Source organism: Medicago sativa, chromosome 7, assembly GCF_051527215.1.
Source record: "Medicago sativa cultivar Bolivia chromosome 7, Bolivia_mono, whole genome shotgun sequence".
In the NCBI taxonomy this organism is placed as follows: domain Eukaryota; kingdom Viridiplantae; phylum Streptophyta; class Magnoliopsida; order Fabales; family Fabaceae; genus Medicago; species Medicago sativa.
The window spans coordinates 60,107,343-60,125,602 of record NC_140755.1 but is presented as its reverse complement, the minus strand read 5'-3'; the positions used below and the strand labels follow the sequence as shown (position 1 = coordinate 60,125,602).

The window sequence follows — 18,260 nt, the reverse complement described above, 5'->3', positions numbered from 1 at the left end:
CCTTAAAAAAGTGAATTCTAACTATCAGACTATTTGACAAAAAAAACACTATAACAAATATTTTGACAAAAAAAAAATATATAACAAATAGACTCTCAATCAACTCACACGATATATCTCCTCGTGAGCTTAGCTCAGTTGGTATGAATAATATATAGAATATGCAAGGTGCAAACCCCAACCACCAAAAAAAAATTACACAATATATTACAATCCCACCACTTTTATAAGTTGGTTGATAAAATATACATGCCTGATTTGATTTGATAAAATATTGTCACAAAGATTGAAATACTGAATCTCATCAATCAGCACTCACGCACGCACTCTCTCCCTCCACCTACCTTCGTCCGTTCCTTCTTGTCTTCGTCATTTGAACCCATTTTCAATCCCCATCAACAAAACCCATTTGAATTTTGATTCCAATGGCACAAAAAGAACCCATAATAATCAGAGACAAAACCCAAATGAGAAACTGGTCAAGAACAATGAGATCCCAATCCAAACTCATTGCACTTGTTCCCACAATGGGTTACCTTCATCAAGGTCATCTTTCTCTCATAACACAAGCTCACAAACACGCCAATCTCATTGTTGTTTCAATCTACGTTAACCCAGGTCAGTTTTCACCTAATGAAGATCTTTCCACTTACCCTTCTGATTTTCAAGGTGATTTGAAAAAACTTATCAATGTTCCTGGTGGTGTTGATGTTGTTTTTAATCCAATGAATTTGTATGATTATGGTGAAAATGATGGTGATGGTGATGGTGGTGAAAAGGGTGATGGGGTTGTTTCTTGTGTTGAAAAGAGTGGTTTTGGACATGAGAGTTGGGTTAGAGTTGAGAGGCTTGAAAAGGGTCTTTGTGGAATGAGTAGACCTATTTTCTTTAGAGGGGTTGCTACTATTGTTACTAAGTTGTTTAATATTGTTGAGCCTGATTTTGCTGTGTTTGGGAAAAAGGATTATCAGCAGTGGAGAGTTATTCAGAGAATGGTAATTTTTGGTTTTTCTTTCTACTTTTTCTTTTAGCACTTAATTGTATCTTTTGTTGCTTTAAGCACTTAATTGAGTTGTTTATCTAATCAAGGCCTAAATGTTTGTAAGTTGCATATGTAAATAACTTATGCTTTTGTAAGTTGTTTATCTACATATATCATATATGCTTTTTAGGATTTTATATGAAAAGAACTTATAACTAATATTAAATCAATTTAGCTGTCAATTGTTAGACCAATTGCGGAATAGGCTTAACTCTTGGGGTAATAAGTATGTGAGTCTCGGCGGAAGAATTGTTCTTCTTAATTCCGTTTTGAATGCAATCCTTATTTTCTATTTATCCTTCTTGAAAATTCCGGCGAAGGTGTTAAAGATGGTGATCCGGATACAAAGAGATTTTCTTTGGGGAGGTCTTACTCTTAGAGGTGGCTGTAAAACTTGTTGGGTTAAATGGAGGAAGGTTTGTCATCCAAGATCAAAGGGAGGTTTGGGGGTTAGGGATGTGAGAGTGGTGAATATGAGTCTTTTAGCGAAATGGAAATGGCGTCTACTTCAAGAGGAGCATTCCCTTTGGAAGCAAGTCTTAGTTGAAAAGTATGGGGACCAAGTTAGTGGTTTGGCACCGGTGGAGGGGTTTAGGTGGCCAAGGTTTACCTCCCTGTGGTGGAAAGACTTGATGTCTCTGGAGGGGAGCTTGGGCAAAATTTGGTTCACAAATAGGGTGGTGCGAAAGGTAGGCAATGGGAGTAACACTAGTTTTTGGAAGGATAGGTGAATTGGTGACTTACCTTTGTGTGTTGCGTTCCCTCGACTTTTTGTTATCTCATCTCAAAAGGAGGCTAAGGTGAGGGACGTGTCGGTGATGCAAGAAGGGGTGCGCCGGTGAAATCTTGTTTGGAGGAGACATCCGTTTTTGTGGGAAACGAATCTTATTACTACCCTAGTGGCTAGCATTGAAGGGATCACTTTGGGGAATGTTGAAGATGATTGGGTGTGGACTCCGGAGGAAGGTGGGAAGTTCTCGGTGCGTTCTTCCTATAGAGTGTTGGAGTCTTTATTACTTTTAGAGGAAGAGTTGAGTGCGTTGGAGGAAGGGGTGTTGGCGAGTTTATGGAAGAGTCCGGCACCTTCCAAGGTGGTGGCTTTTTCTTGGACTTTACTTATTGATCGAATTCCCACTTGAGTAAACCTTGCGTTTCGGCACATTTTAGATCCGGAGGTGCCCCTTACCTGTGTGTTGTGTGGGCAAAGGGAGGAGTCATCTACTCATCTATTCTTGCATTGTGAGGTGGCCGCTAAGATTTGGCGTGGAGTGTTGAATTGGCTAGATATGAATTTCATTACACCTAAGAATTTGTATGTGCATTTCGAATGTTGGAATGGTGAAGCGACCTCTAAGCGGCTTTTGAAAGGTTTTCGTTTAATATGGCATGCCACAATTTGGTCGATTTGGAAGGAGAGAAATGCGAGGATTTTTAAAAACCAATTTAAGGAGGTTGATGAGATTATCGACGAAATAAAAGTGTTGTCTTGGTTTTGGGTTTTGAGTAGGCTCAAGATTGCTTCTTGTCTATTCTGTGAGTGGTCGTGGAATCCTAGAGAGTGCCTAAAGAGGAGGTGAGGACTGCTGTTGGTTTGGGAGCTGTAGGGGAGTTCTGTTGGGTCTGTACAGCCGCTTCTGTGTTGCTGATGTAAGGGTTTTCTGCTGTGCATTGTTTGCCTGGCATGTTGTTTTTCTGCTGGATGGTAGTAGGCATCTGTTTTGCGGCATCTGTTTAGCCTTTTTATGCCTTGCGGCTGTTGGTTTTTTCCTGGTGTGGTGATGTAATTTTAAGGCTATGTTTTTGTTCCTTCCAGCCTATTGCACTCCTTGTACTAGGCTGCTTTGTTTGAAATAAAATTATGCTGTTTCAAAAAAAAAAAAAAAAAAGAGTACCTAAGTTACGTCATTGTGTGTTATCCTCATTCTTGTTACATCAGCTGGTTATACCCTCATTCCCTATGCTTCTAAAAGCGAGGTTGGCAATGGTTGGATGATGAAAGTTTATGATGTTGTTCCCTAATGCTTCATTTTATTTTACAAAACTGCCTATATGCTCATCTAACACCAAGTGCCTTTCTGTTATTAACTATTCACTTTTGACGAATCAATTGAACAACTTAAAAATGTAGGAGGCTCATATCCGAAGAAAGCTTTGTTGGAAGGGGACATTTTAGATTTTTAGTGGAACTATGGTATTTGGCACCATATCAAAACTCAGCCGAAAGCAATCTGCCACCTTGGCCATTGCTTTGACTGTCTGAAAAGCTTGATCCCTGTCTGATACTATTAGACTTCTCATTAGGGAACAGTTATATGTGCAGTTTCTATTATTTGTTGACAGTTATATGTGAAGTTTTTATTATATATAACGGTTAATTATACATGTTTTATGAATTGTATCAATAGGAAAGTTATGAAAGAGGGAGGGGAGTTATTTAATTTGGAATAAGATTAAGGAAGGAGAGATCCGAGACTCGAATTTCTTGGAGAACCCACAGGGAAACCTTGACCTTATCAATTCCTTTCTTTGAAACCCTGATTGAGAACCTTTTTCCAGTGATTGGTCAATAATATTTTGTTATTGTCCATAAATAATTTTGCAGGTTCGAGATCTTGATTTTTCCATAAAAGTGATAGGTTGTGAAATAACAAGGGAAAATGATGGCCTGGCGATGAGTTCACGCAATGTACATCTTTCACTTGAAGAGAGGGAAAAGGTTTTATTTTATTCATAGTTCTTTGATTATCCGAAACATGCCATGATATTTAATATTAGTCCAATAATAAAAAAATAATGCTGATAATGTACTATTGACAATATAAAGCTTTATGATGTGCTATCCTCTTCATTTCCGGTTTTAAAAACTACAAACCCCTTAATCCATTTTTTTTCTTCATATTATCTGTCTTCTATCTACACCTGGGTAATACTTTTCAATCCTTTTGCAGGTGCTATCTATAAGCAAATCATTAACAAGAGCAAAGTCAGCGGCAGAAGATGGTCAGGTGGACTGTGAGAAATTGAGGAATTTAGTCATCCAATGTATTACTGAAGCTGGGGGAAGAATTGATTATGCTGAGGTGAGATGTTAGTTTTTTTATTTATTTTGAGTGTAATGAAACCTTCACTTAAACTTCATCCAAAAGCACCCAGTTCTGTGGTTGGCCTGTTGGTAGTCTAGTCCATGCACAACTTTACAACCCTCCTAAATTATTTACACTGTCTCCATAATTTATTTACAACCTATGAGGACCAAATTCATGAATGTAAAACTTATTTGATTGATGCATGTATGCCATCTGAAATATGTCTGCACCTAACAGAACCTTAATTAAACCAAAGCAATAGGGAATTAGGAGGTTATGAATAAATTAAGGTATTTTACAATGTTAACTATTAACTTGATACTTTTTTCATGCAGATTGTTGATCAACAAAGCTTAGAGAAAGTGGAATTTATCAAAGGTCCTGTTGTGTTCTGTGTTGCTGCATTTTTTGGGAAAGTCAGGCTTATAGACAACATGGAAATCAACTTGTAAAACGGCTGTTATAATTTAATCTAACCTTGTGTCATCTCAGTCATTGGTTAGCATTTCATGGGGTAGTAGTCAATGGAGTATAGGATAAAGAGATATTTTTCTACAATCATTTTACCGGCTCATGATATTTTGTGCGAGCTGCTACCTATGTCACTGTTAGAAATCAGTGAACTGGTCTTTTTCCTTTACTGGACAAAAAATACTTACACTTGCATATATTATTTATAAGTTCAACTTTATGCAGAATAACAGCTCAATGATAGTGGAGAAGAGGATTGAAGCTTGGTGACTGCAAAATGTGGAATGGAATAATTTGGACTGGTCTTTGTATGGCTTTGTTCTAGCAAGATAAGCTACTGTTCATTCAAGATTATTTTTGTTAGTATGGCTTTGTTCTAGCATATGTTGTGCGAACATCTGCCAGCTAACCTTGTGGATTAGTTTTTTCAACCTTTTGATGAATTGTTTAAGCTCTTCAGGGTTGCTTGCTATTCTCAACCATGATTTCTAGTTCTTTCATTTATACAATATTTGGCAAATTTTGACTGATAACATTATTTTTGGAAATTTGGCATTCACAATTATATACAGGGTAAAGAAAAATAGGCAATATGAAACTTAACTAAGCAATGGCTGGTTTGTAATAGAGAGAACATCATAATCCTCACAAAATGCTGAAAATTCCACCTAAACTATATAGAGAATGACAAATTAGCACTAAACCATGGGAGACAAAATGGTGAAGTGAAGACTAAAGCATTGCACACTATACAAACAATGTCATATAAAACTGATGAATATCATAGACGTAGGAAGAATGTAAATCTCAAAAGGTCAAAAGCACTGTAGATAGTAGAGGCAATCGCAATCAGCTGGCGAAAATCATATCGAGTGGGAGAGACTTTGACATAGTTGAAGCCACCAAAGAAAAGGTTCATTCATTTAGAACAGTTGAAGCCACCACAGATTGAAAGAACAATAATGAGAATTAGGGCAATTATGATACCCAGAACAATTAGCTTTATCTTCATATTTTGGAACCACATGTTTCTCCTAAGCTTGGTTCCATGTTGCCTGAAATCTTGTGCCTGCAAAATCATATATGAATTGAGAGTCACAAAAATGATAGCCAAAAATATGGATTTTTTTCAAAAAATTTAAAATAAAACAGAGACATCGATCTTTCGAGATTTAAGTGCTCTCGATTACGAAAGGTCACTGCACTTTTATAAGACTGCTGTGCTAAAAGGTTATTAATATAAAAAATGCAATTATAGAAACCAACAGACCTGAGAGCGAAGGTTCTCTGTCTTGTCTACTAAAAGCTCAATTTTCTCCCCACGGTCCAGAACCTGCCAAAATAGATAAATATTATAGAGAATTCCATGTCACACACTCACATTCAATAGATTAAACAACTTGAAACATGAACACTTGGTAAAAAATAACAGAAACAATTATAATCATGAGAAAGTTTAGATTCTGCAAACAAATTTTACCCACCCACAGCAAAAAGACATAATGTATCTACCTATTTTTATTTTCCTGGGAACAGAGAAGGGAAAATGTTAAGGATGTAAGTGGTATACCTTCTCAATATTCTCCATCATAACTCCTTTGACCTCTGAGACCTGAGCTTGCACTTTAGAAAGCTTGCTAATCTCCTCTGGGTGTTCAACACAGTACTGCATCTGCTCCTTCAACTTAGATCTACATCATGAACAACAAAGATTTCACAATAAACGTATGCCACTAGCAAATTAACAAAATAAAAATTTCAGGATATGCAAATACCCAAACTCTTTATTGAGACTCTTGTCAGCTGCATTTTCAGCTTTTCCTCCAGCATATTTCTTGCTAAAATCTTCCTTGATACGTTCAAGGAAAGCAATTGGAATTTGCCGTCCAGCAGACTCAACAGCAACAACACAGTAAGCTACAACATTCAGCAGATTTCAAGTCAGTTCTAAACTCAAAACATCTTAAACCTCAACAGGAAAAGGAAAACCAAACTTCACCAAGAGAAAACAATATATTCTAAAAACAGTCAAATTATTAACAATAGAACCAGATTTAATTCACCATTTACATTGCTATAGTAAAATTTTGATCAAATGTTTTTTTTCACCCTTAGTTTTCATTCTATATAGCTGTAAAAAGAAACTTCCCCTTAATTTTCCATTTTATCAACAAATAATTTTACTACTAAAACTTTAAATGCTGCTCTTGAAGTTGATAAGTATCAGAACACCTACATCGAATACAATTTATTTAGCACCAACGCTTCAGATTGAAGGCGTGCCTCATGTTCAACTGACACGACACATGTAGTATTTATAGCACCGACATTTTTGATCGAAGACGTGTCTGGTGTCTGACTCCACACTTACACATATGATTACATTTAATTATGACATTTTCTTAAATTACTACCGGTTTCAATGTGTCAATGTACTTGTGTCTGGTATCCGCTTATGTGCTTCATAGCATGTAGTTATGTTCAATCACTCACTCACTTTTATTTTCTTAAATTATTATTGGTGTCTACGTATCAGTGTCAATGTCGTGTCTCAGTGATGTATATATCGACAATGTAATCAAGTCAATTATCAGTCACACAAATTTATTGCTTCCTATTACGCTTATTTATATTATTTTTTTATAAATTCAAACAACAAAACCATTCACAGATTTCAAAAATGTTAATCAAATCAAATCAAGCAATGCACACCGAATACAAAATGTCATTACCATTCTACTGTACACAGATCAAGGATTAACAACTAACACACATTCAAATCTAAAAATAGAAACAACAAAATCACAAAACGAAAACAACATATCAATATAAGAAGAGTTTAGCGAGTTACTGAATCCGCTATCAACGAGGTAATTGAAGGTATGACCATCGCAGTTGTAATTGAACTTATTGTTCGACGAAGGAAGTTTCTGGAGACACTGCGCGGCAACGGCGGTGAAGTTACCGGTGAACTCGGTGTATTCAGCGAGAATGACAGTACCCCGAGCAACGAAGCTGTAGATCAACGATTGTTGTCCCATCGTCTCGACGCAGAGAATGACAATGCCGGTTGTAGAGAGAGAGTTTTAGAGAGAGAAAGCGATGAAGAAGAAGAAGAAGAAGGAATGAGTAGGGTTTGTGATTTTGTAACAGAAAGTGTTGAACGAAAAGAGAAAGGAAATAAATGTGAAGTGTGTTTGTATTTGCTAGCTTAGATGCTAAGTAAGCGTGAAATAGAAGAAAAGGTGAAGTTGTTGTTAATTTGCCCTTGTGTTTATTGGTTATTACGTGAATGCCATGGCGTACGATACACTATTCGTGTATTTCGATTTTGAAATTTAACTAGTACAACGTCTTGCTGGTGTTTGTGATGCGGTTTGGTTCGGTTTTGAGGTTAAAAGTCATCCGAACTGTAAAATAAAAAATCATGCGGTTTGGTTTGGTTTTATTGATTTTTAAAATAAAATCCGAACCAAACCAAATCAAATCAAACCAATGCGGTTTGGGTTGGATCGGTTGGTGCGGTTTTTTATCAGACAATACAATTTTTTGTTTTCAACATTAAAATCAAGTTAAAAAATTAAAGCACAACATATTTTCCGCAATGTTTTTATATGTTTACCCCTGTAATATTAGTGAATTATGGTTTACCCTTGTAAAAAAATTTGTTTAAATTCCAACCCTGTAATTCGTAGATATTTGGTTTTGGACTTTCATGAATTTTGACTGTATAAAATCAATGATATGGCAAGGAGGTAACCTGAAATATCGATGATATGGCAGGGGGTAAACCGAAATTTTCTCAAATTACAAGGGGTGAAATTCCTTAAATTTTGTAATTTGATGCCATGAAGGTCCAAAATAAAAAAATCTTCAAATTACGGGGTTGGAATCTAAACAATTGTTTTTACAGGGGGTAAACCGAAAATCGCTAATATTACATGGGGTAAACATATATTAACCCTTTTTAATTTCATCCAACATTACAATTTAATTTTCACTAAAAAAAACATAGACCAAATTAAAAATGTGGACAAAAAGTAATTATGTTATATAAGAAATGCAGAAGACTAAGATTTCATCATTCTTTATAAGTTCAAATAGCATATAAATACATTTTTGAGATAAAAAGAAAATAAGAAACTTAACAAAAGGAAATATTTGTCATTTTATAAAAGTTTCCATTGAGTCTCTATGAGTATATTAGTCTAGATAACATATATTTAATTATTGTTTTTCTTATGTTGCGGTTTGGTTGGGTTAGTAAAATAAAAACCACAACCCGAACCAATTCATGCGGTTTAGCAAAAAAGTGATATGAATACATCCAAACCAAATGCGGTTTTTTGCGGATTCGGTTTGGATTGATTCGTTTTGCGGTTTTTCTATTGAATTGGTTCACCTACGTCTAGTTACTATTATGCGTTAAAGTGTGGACTATGCGTCGAAGTACATTTGCAATATTATATGTATTGAGAAATAAGAAAAAGTTAATGATAAAACTAACGTTAATGATAAAATATTAAAATAATTGTTATTAAATATTATAAAAATATGTCAAAATATTAAAAATCCACTTGGATTGGCATGCTGGTGTTGGTTTGGATCCTTGAAGTGTGCTCACCTCCAATATGTCAAGTTTGATTCTTTTCGGTATGAATTTCGGTATACTAGTTTAGCTTCTTATTAACATTTGTTATTGGAATTTATTTTTATTAATAATTTGGTTTATACTAAATATTGAAAAAATTATCATTTTTCATTGGATTATCTAAAAAAGAAAAACTAATAGAAAGGTAGTTCTATTGCATCCAATAGAACCAATGTGAGGTAAAAACACATGAACATCATAAAACTTATTTTTTGTAGATGTAAATTAAATATATGACTCGTATTTTATACATTAAAAAAATGATTTTCACATTCGATAATTTAGATATTCTAAGAAAAAAATAATAAACTTTGTGTTTGTTTACCGCAATAACAATCACTTATTAAAAATACAATTTAATTTCTTTGGATACAACTATATAAAATGATTTTTTTTGTTACCAAATTATCTTTATTTGTTTTTTTTTGTTACAATTACATTTATCTTTTTTTTTTGAGGAAGCAATTACATTTATCTGTTAATACTTATTTTCTTCCCCCTCTAAAAAAATCTATTTTTTGAAAGTCTACTCTTAATATTTTTTTATTTGAAGCTGTTTTTAGATTTTTGTAAATCTGTTTTTTTTAAAACTCAAACAAACATATGTGATGCTCTTTAATGTGTTTTTTTAAGTTATAACAAACGGCCTCGTAGACCCCATTTGTTACGGATCTAAATAAAAATGATTATGACATTCAATAATTTAGAGATTATTTTGAAAAAAATTAGAATCTATTTTGCGTTTGTTTATTGTTATGAAATTATTTTAAAAAAATAATAATTTAGTTTGTTTAGATACAACTCTATAAAAGGAATTTTTTTATAGTTATTGAGATGATTTTGTAACAAAAAAATTTCTTTTATATATTTTTTTGTCAAAAAACTATATAAAAGAAATTTTTGTCTCAAAATCATCTCAATCTTTTTTACAGTTACTCTCTCTCTCTCTCTCTCTCTCTCTCTCTCTCTCTCTCTCTCTCTCTCTCTCTCTCTCTCTCTCTCTCTCTCTCTCTCTCTTCAAAATAGGATATTTTGTTAAAAAAGACATAAAAAAGTTAAAATATGCCGATGTGTCAAATGATTAAGATGAAGCAAAATTATAATTTTGTTGGTCATTAACCTTCATAATTAGTTAAGAAAGAAGATATTTTAAGAACCGGATTGGTGATCGACCCAATAAAAGTATTGAATCACTGGTTCAATGCTCGAACCACTTGGTTATTGGTCAAACTGGATGACTAAACCGGATTGAATCGGTTTACTTGACTATATAACTTCCTTTGTATGAAAAAAGTTATCTTTGTATTAAATTAGATCGAATCGAAAGACTAATTCTCTAAAAACGTTCTAAACAATTTAATTCTTATAAAATGTTGAAAACAAATATTTAACATATTGAAGTATTTTATACTTTTAATTACAAAAAATTACATTTTAAAATATTTAGTTGATAAATAAAATATTTGAGGAATTTTGTTAACTAAAAATAATAATTTTTAATGTGATAGTTCATGGTGGACATTTATCATAATTCTGATTGTGTTTATTGTATATAAATATACAGGAAGCATTAATGTAACAAAAGGAACTTGTGTTCAATCCTCACCTTTGTCATCTTTCTATAAAATTAAATTCAATTAATTATAAATTTTCTTATGGTTTTTTAAAACGGTCGGTTCTTCGGTTTTGACCTAGTCACACCGGTTTACGTCGATTTGAATCCATGATCGATTTGATAGGCAAATCGAACCAGTCATCCCACCGGTTCCCGGTCTAGTTATTAAATTCATTTAATAATTGTTGTATATTATAGACTAAATAGACAATTGATTTAATAAATCTAAAAAGTACTTCATTTGTTTTAAAATACATGTCGCATTTTGACGATGTGCACTATTCACATACCTTACTTTGACCATACTTTTTAACTATTATATAAATGAAAATGTTAACATATAAGATGTTGTTAGATTTGTTTCAATGAATATTTTCAAAATATCAATTTTATAATTTTTAATTATAGAAAATTAAATATATTCATGGTCATATTTGTGTTTTGGTATATGTGAAGTGGTTGACTGCGATATGTATTTGAAAATAGATGGAGTAAATTTTTATTTATAATAATGACAAAAGGGTGTAAGCAACAAAGGGAAGTGAATTCTGACTTTAATCCATGAAAGCTGATTTGTTCATAAATTTTTGAGGTCCTTTGTTTTTACTTCCAAAAGTTTGGGAAAGGTCCTTTGATGTATCTGTCTTATTTCTCTACTTGTTTGTTCCAGTATTTTATCTTCATGTGAATCATTAATTTGATTTTTGCTATATGCTTGTTTGATTGTTGCACTTAACCATCAGTTTTAGTTCTTAGAAGTGCATCTACTTACTTTTCAGATGTGTTGTTATGTTATTATGCATCATAATGTTCTATACGTGTGGAACCTTTTTATTCATAAATCTTGCATGCCTTAATTGTAATTTTGTGCAGATGTTTTCTGTGTATGTTTATCTCATGTTACATGTTTTCTCATATCCAAAGTGCTTATATTGCATGCTTGCTTGTATCCAATTATGATTGCACACTTGTAATTAGTTTTTGACATAATGTATGTATGTTTTCCATCAAGTTGTAAAATGTTGTTTTATAAATGAGATTACCTAGTTTCATTATTGTTATCCATTATTGTTATATCTCTCTTTTTGTTTGTGCCAAAGGGGAGATTGTGTTGCTTGTTTTTGTTTTCTCTTATATGCTAAGTTTCAAGGGGAGATGTGCTTTATGCTATACAAAAACTACTAAAGTTGATATATATCATCAAAACGGGGGAGAATGAAAGTTGTTTCTATCCTTTGATTTAGTAACTTGGCTTTGATTGAGTAGTGGCTTATGTTTTGAGTGATGTCATTAATTTTTGTGAAGCATCGCTTCAGTTTAGATCACATATTCCACACAAGTGTGTTGTTAGAATGGTTGTGAAGTTAGGACTTGTTCAAAATCCATTTTTAGTGAATTGATTCAATTCATATATTGCATTGCATATTTTGAATTGAATCATTCAAGCTCTCGGGTGTTTGGCTCATGGAAATTTGTTCAAAATATATTTTTAAGTGATTTGATTTGATTCATGTATATTTTGAATCGAGTCATTCAAGTTCTCATGTGTTTGGCTCATGAAAATTGAATTTGAATCGATTCAAATTATTTTAAATAGATTCAAATATTTTCTGGAAGTTTTGATTCGATTCAAAGTTTCTTTGAATATATTCAATCTTCGTCTGTAATTCTTTAAATCGATTCAAAGTTTCTCCGATTCTATTTGAAGGTGAGAAAAACACAAGAAGGTGGGGTTGAATTGTGTTTTGAAAAATTCTTCGTTTCTCCTAAACTGAGCACACTGGTCAGAAGCTAAGTGAGACAGCTTCTGAAGTGATAATCAGAATCTGAACGCAACAGATAAAAATAGAGAGAGAGAGAAGAAGAAAGACACAAAGCAATTATACAGGTTCCTTCCACAAACCGGAAGTAGTCCTGTCCCCCTTGCACTTCCAAGGAGAGTTCACTAGAAAGTAATATCTGATTACAATTGCTCAAGCACACAACAAGAGACTTCCTTTGCTCAAGCACACTTTGCAAGAGTCTTCCTATGCTCAAGAACACAATCAAGAGACTTCTATGCTCAAACACAACTGCAAGAGACTTCTAAACAAACAAGATTACAAAGAACAATGTTTGAGGTTGAACACTTGATATACAATCAGAGGTGCTCTCAATACAAATCAGATAAGACTCTAAGACTTAAGAATTTCTAGAATAGGACTTTGAGAAACAGAAATTCTAAGTGAATGCAGAACAATTTCAGCAGAGGTTTGGCACTTGTAAAAATGTTGAGAGTCTTTCGTTCAGCATTGCCAAATCTTTAAGTCTTCACTCCTTTATATAGAGGTGTGAAAGAGACGTTGTGAAATTGCCAGCACATCAAAAGAGTCGTTGTTGAAGTTTGATCAATCACCAATGATCTTTTGCCTGATTTGGTTGTTGTCCTATGAAGAACCAATTTGAAATCCATTCCCATTGTGAAGGAACATCTTTGCATGCATAACTGTTATTCTGGAGCTGTTTTCTTGTCTTGTAGTGTAGACACAAAACAGAGTAGTGGAGAAGGTGGTTGTACAGTTCGTACAAAGTACAATGTCAACGCTCTTTGAAGATAAGCTTCCAATGCCTTCAAATCTTCACCAAAATGACCGTTGCAACGTTCCACTAGTCTTCTGCATTTCTTTCGAATCCAATAGACAACTTTTGAAGTGTTAATTCTTGAATTTTCAGCTTGTGGTGATTATCAGCTTCTGATGAGCTTCAGCTTCTGATGAAGTTGCTTCTGAACTCCTTGCTTCTGATGAACTTCAGCTTCTGATGACTTTCAGCTTCTGATGACATCATCATTCTTCAGGAGCACTTTTGGTCTTCAGGAGCACTTCTCTTCAGCTGCTTTAAAGCTTTCTTTCCTTGATTCCTTAGCTCTCATTTGTTCTTCAGAACCTTTAAGTGATGTAAATTTTTAACTATGGTCCTGTACACTTGAACAAATATTAGCTAGTCCAATTGTCAATTTTTAATACCTTGTTATCATCAAAACTCTAAAAGGTTTATTGTTAAACACATTTTGTTCCAACACTATTTAATCTTCATGACAACCCGGAATACATATTTTACATTATTGAATCGATTCAAGACTTTTCTGATTCAATTCAAACCTATTTTTTCGATGTTATTTTAGGCTAAACTTACATATCTCATTTACCTATATATACTTCCATCCATTCATTTACAGAATCAATTTTCAAACACACTCTAAAGTCTCTAATGGTCGGATTTAGACAAGTGTACCAAATCGTTTACCAAGTAATAAACTGATAAGTAGAGTATCGTATACACATGGATTATCGTTTCAACCAAACAATTCGTGTTACTTATTTAGAAAAAAATAAAATAAATAAAAGATAAGGATTTAAAGTTTTGCAATTTAATTTCTTTGCAACAGAGCAAAGTTTACATGTTTTGATTGCAGAATATTAGCGACGGTTAGGATTCTTCGAATCCCCTCTAATTTAATTTTTGAAATTATGTAATAGTCAAGTCTTATTCATGATATTTATCGTTATTTATCTAAGTGATAAGTTCGTGGGGTTTTACTACTTATCAGCTGTCGAGTAGCCCCTGTTGATCACATGGGTAGGTACGTGTGAGGCCTTACTCTCTCAGAGATATGAGCTCATTCCCTTCCAGCTGTTGAGTTGCAACTGGTGTTCACGTGGGTAGGTACGCGTGGGGTCTTACTCTCTCAGAGGTAATTGAAACATAGACTTGAATTAGCATTCCTGAATTCCCAATAGTGTGGTCCCAATGCTCCTAAAGGTTCGCTCATATATGAATCTTAGAAGTACATAGCACACTCTCCCTCTCGGTAGTTCTGCAAACGGACAACCCTATCACCGTCTATCTTACCAAGGTTTGAGGAGAATTAAATTACTGGACTGATTTAAGTCGTGAAGTCACCTGCTTCCCTAATTACTAACTAGTTACGTCCTGATTGAAGTAGGTTTGTACCAATATTAGGTTATGTCACCTCCCTAAGTAATTTTATATCAGGGTTCTGCTCTATGGTTTGTTTCCCTAGTTACTTCATGATTAAGACATATATAAATATCAATATTTGGTATGTCAACTTCTTAAGTGCCTAGGTATCAGTGTTATGCTTCAGAGGAGACAAATCTTAGGCACGATAGTAAAATTAAATAGCATAAAGAAAATAACCAAATAAAGATTTTGAATTAAATAAATTATCCAACAACCAGAATAGAGGTTCATCTTAGAACCTTGACCTAAAAAGATTTAGTTACACATGGTAACTAAAGACAAATTACAAACAAAATAAAACATATCCTAGAGAAACTTGGAGTGAGGAGAAAAACTCTTCCCTTGGAAGCTCCTAGTGCTTGCCTTCCCTCGGAACTGCTTCGTTATGAATGTGAGGAGTGGTATTTATAGGGAGAGTTTCCACCTGAAAGACTAAAAAATTGGGCTATTGTCACCAAAAAGTAACAAAATTCAGTCTTGTCCCGTAAGACACAGTTGCTAGGTGTCTAGAACCATGCGCCAGGCGCCCAGAAATGCGCGTTAGGTGCATGTGAGTGCAATAACGTATGTTTCTTCATCTTTTTGGGTGTTTGCATTCATATAAGATGTCTTGGAACTTGGGAACAAAATTTCTCCCTTTGTAACGCCTTCTGAGGCTTCTTTTTTTTTTTTTACCAAAGCAAAGTTAAATGTTATCATTAATCAACCAGTGTTCAATACAGGAAGGATAAAAATAAAAAATACGGTGACTAGCCCAAGAATAGGCCGCCCTAGCTAAGCTATGAGCAACCATGTTCGCTTGTCTCCTAACAAACTTCACCCCGAAGTTGTAAAGATAACTAAAAAATAATACTAGAAACAATAGCATAAAATTCTGAATCACCATGACCTAGAGACGATAGCGCTTGCACTAGAGTTTCTGAGTCGGACTCGAGACAATCTGGTCCCATCTGTTCCCAACAGCAAAGTGAATGGCATCGAGTAAGGTAACTGCCTCCCCCTCCAAAACTGTCATATTTGCTCGTTGCCATTTCATTTGAGCTCGAATGAATTGCCCACGGGAGTCTCTAACACAACACGCGAAAGATGTAATATGTTGACGGTCATGAAACGCGGCATCCACATTGCACTTCAACCACGTCTCACGCGGTTTCTCCCAAAGTGAGTTGTTAGCTTGCACTCTATTCTGCCCGTGTTGCACAACCGATGATGAGGGTTGTTTATGAACCTCTTGCCATTGCTGCCATGCATCTAGTGCCGTCCTCCCAATGCTTGTTGAAGTGTGATGAGCGTCATTCCAAATGACATCATTACGTGCAGCCCAAATTTTCCAAAGGAGTAAAGCCACCCGACCCGTAGTGTCTCGATTTTTGAAACAACATATGTCAAAAACAAAATCTGCCAAACTACTTGCAGTGCCAACTCGTGATTGCAGCACAGTCAAAAGCCCTGCCCAATACCAACTCTCACGCGCAACCGTACAACCCACAAAAGCATGCCAATCATCTTCAACATCCGTATCACACCACAAACATAGCATATCACATTATACATGTTGTGATTGTAGTCGGAGACGTGTCAGAACACACCCCTTGCAGATCCTCCATAACAAATTACATGCTTTATGAGGGGAGTTCACCTTCCAAACTCTATGCCATTCTCCTTCAACATGAAACCGATCAGTATGTAACAACTCCATCATAGCCAGTTTATAACCAATCTTAACAGTATACCTCTCACTACGTTCCATCATCCACGCTATTATATCATTATGAACTTCCGCAAATAGTGGCGTGTCAAGAATAGCTTGCACCATATCATCTGGAAACAAAGATTCAAGCTTATCAATATCCCAAACTCGTTCTTCGTCAGCTATCAAATCAGACACACGCAACCTATGGATACCTTGGCTTTGTGGGGATTGAATCCAGTTTCCATCAGTACCTCGAACCCATGGATCATTCATCACGCTGACCTGCTGCCCATTTCCAATTGTCCATCTACATCCATATAAAAGTAACTGATGCCTTCTGAGGCCTCTTGAATCTTCATTCTTTGATCTTCTCAAAGTCCTCACAAATCTTCAGATGTCTTGCTTTGTCGATTTGCATGATTTCTTCGCGAATTACATCAAAACACCCTAATATTGCTATGTTTCGGGAAGAATAAAATTACAGACTCAAATATATAAAACATTACAAATGTCCCAAAATCATAAGCCATTGCTCTAATACTCCTCTATTCTGGATGTAAAACCTACTTAAAATACGTGAAAAACATGCTAAAAATAACGTAAGATGACCTATCATCAGTCTTTAACCTATCCCTTTCTACAAACTTCTTTAGATTAAACACTTTTTTATAAGAACTCTCGTAGGATTTTAGATCTAGATTGTTATCGTGTTGTAGATTACCTGTAAGTTTGGTTTCATTCAAGGATCTTGGTGGTGCATCAAGGATCTAAAGCAAAAGAATGTATTTTTCACCTGGAGCAGTAATTGTGGGGGTTGTTTTTCAAACATTCGAGGTTCAAGGGAACTGAAGATGAGGTTTGACAAGAAGGTTTCTCGAAGTAGAAGACCGAAGGATTGCAAGCAAGCATGGGGTTCGAAGACCTTGTGATTTCGTAACATAGAAGATTAGGAATCGGAGGAATTTTTGTAATCATAAATTTGTAAACATTTTCATCATAGTGAAATCCCATAGAACAAGCGTTTTCTTCTATGCAGAGAGGACATATCCCTAACGATGACGAAAAGGGGGAACCTCTTTAAATATGGTGTGCTTCTTTAACCCATCCTTTTGAATTCAGCAATCTACTTTGATATACGATGTTTATTGATTAGCTTAGTTACTAGATGATAGTTATTGGTTATTTTACTCAAATCCAATTTCAAGTGTTCATTGATTGAGATCAATTTACATTTAATTCAATCACATTACATTATGGAAATTAACATTTCAATAACTCTTGTCATATATCAAAGTTGTTAATATCTTGTGTAGTTATTTTCTATTTATCATTAGGTTTGGTTTGATATAGTCATATGTTTTGTGAATTGTAAATAGTATTAACTTTTAATTGATTATTTGATAATTTATAGTTGAACATCTCATTCAAATTGAAATGTTAATTTCGCATTGTTTAACTCTTATCATTAGTAGTTTTTACAAGAATCCAAATAGTCATACGTTTTTAATAGGTCAACTAAATATTTATATTGTATAACATTTTTTAACACCCATTAATAGAAAGTTAGAACTATTCATATCGAATAAAAGAAATTACTTTATTACATTTGTCATATTATATTCTCACAAAAAAATATAGGATTTTATTGTCATTTTTTCTTTGTAAATGTAATCTCTTCA

At 34.3% G+C, this 18,260-nt stretch overlaps 3 protein-coding genes across 4 annotated transcripts; 1 reads left to right on the top strand and 2 right to left on the bottom strand.

Annotated features, from left to right (window-relative positions):
* Positions 1-256: 256 nt before the first annotated feature.
* Positions 257-5,147, top strand: PANC (pantoate-beta-alanine ligase). 2 transcript variants are annotated; one of them, XM_085724192.1, is made up of 4 exons: positions 257-995; positions 3,645-3,758; positions 3,991-4,122; positions 4,464-5,147. In XM_085724192.1, the coding sequence occupies exons 1-4, from the start codon at positions 426-428 to the stop codon at positions 4,578-4,580; spliced, it is 933 nt and encodes a 310-aa protein (XP_085580318.1). In that variant the 5' UTR covers positions 257-425; the 3' UTR covers positions 4,581-5,147. The 2 variants fall into 2 exon arrangements, with proteins under 2 accessions (XP_085580318.1, XP_085580319.1); XM_085724193.1 differs by lacking the exon at positions 3,645-3,758 and having other exon boundaries at positions 279-995; positions 4,464-4,829.
* A 51-nt stretch (positions 5,148-5,198) lies between these two features.
* LOC146907293 (vesicle-associated membrane protein 722) lies at positions 5,199-7,804 on the bottom strand. The gene is made up of 5 exons (XM_085724194.1): positions 7,451-7,804; positions 6,375-6,516; positions 6,170-6,290; positions 5,870-5,932; positions 5,199-5,668 (listed from the first exon to the last, which is right to left on the bottom strand). The coding sequence occupies exons 1-5, from the start codon at positions 7,638-7,640 to the stop codon at positions 5,519-5,521; spliced, it is 666 nt and encodes a 221-aa protein (XP_085580320.1). The 5' UTR covers positions 7,641-7,804; the 3' UTR covers positions 5,199-5,518.
* A 7,994-nt stretch (positions 7,805-15,798) lies between these two features.
* LOC146907292 (uncharacterized) lies at positions 15,799-16,854 on the bottom strand. The gene is made up of 2 exons (XM_085729073.1): positions 16,506-16,854; positions 15,799-16,394 (listed from the first exon to the last, which is right to left on the bottom strand). The coding sequence occupies exons 1-2, from the start codon at positions 16,852-16,854 to the stop codon at positions 15,799-15,801; spliced, it is 945 nt and encodes a 314-aa protein (XP_085585199.1).
* Between the last annotated feature and the right edge of the window lie 1,406 nt (positions 16,855-18,260).

Excerpts from the sequence above, each read along its gene's own strand:
- LOC146907293 (XM_085724194.1), bottom strand. The coding sequence starts at position 7,640 with ATGGGACAACAATCGTTGATCTACAGCTTCGTTGCTCGGGGTACTGTC. Across the intron at positions 6,291-6,374 it reads AGTCTCAATAAAGAGTTTGG|ATCTAAGTTGAAGGAGCAGA; the intron begins GTATTTGCATAT and ends TTCATGATGTAG. Across the intron at positions 5,933-6,169 it reads TGATGGAGAATATTGAGAAG|GTTCTGGACCGTGGGGAGAA; the intron begins GTATACCACTTA and ends CTATTTTGGCAG.
- PANC (XM_085724192.1), top strand. The coding sequence starts at position 426 with ATGGCACAAAAAGAACCCATAATAATCAGAGACAAAACCCAAATGAGA. Across the intron at positions 3,759-3,990 it reads CACTTGAAGAGAGGGAAAAG|GTGCTATCTATAAGCAAATC; the intron begins GTTTTATTTTAT and ends ATCCTTTTGCAG. Across the intron at positions 4,123-4,463 it reads GAAGAATTGATTATGCTGAG|ATTGTTGATCAACAAAGCTT; the intron begins GTGAGATGTTAG and ends TTTTTCATGCAG.
- LOC146907292 (XM_085729073.1), bottom strand. The coding sequence starts at position 16,854 with ATGAATGATCCATGGGTTCGAGGTACTGATGGAAACTGGATTCAATCC. Across the intron at positions 16,395-16,505 it reads GAACTCCCCTCATAAAGCAT|ATGATTGGCATGCTTTTGTG; the intron begins GTAATTTGTTAT and ends CGGATGTTGAAG.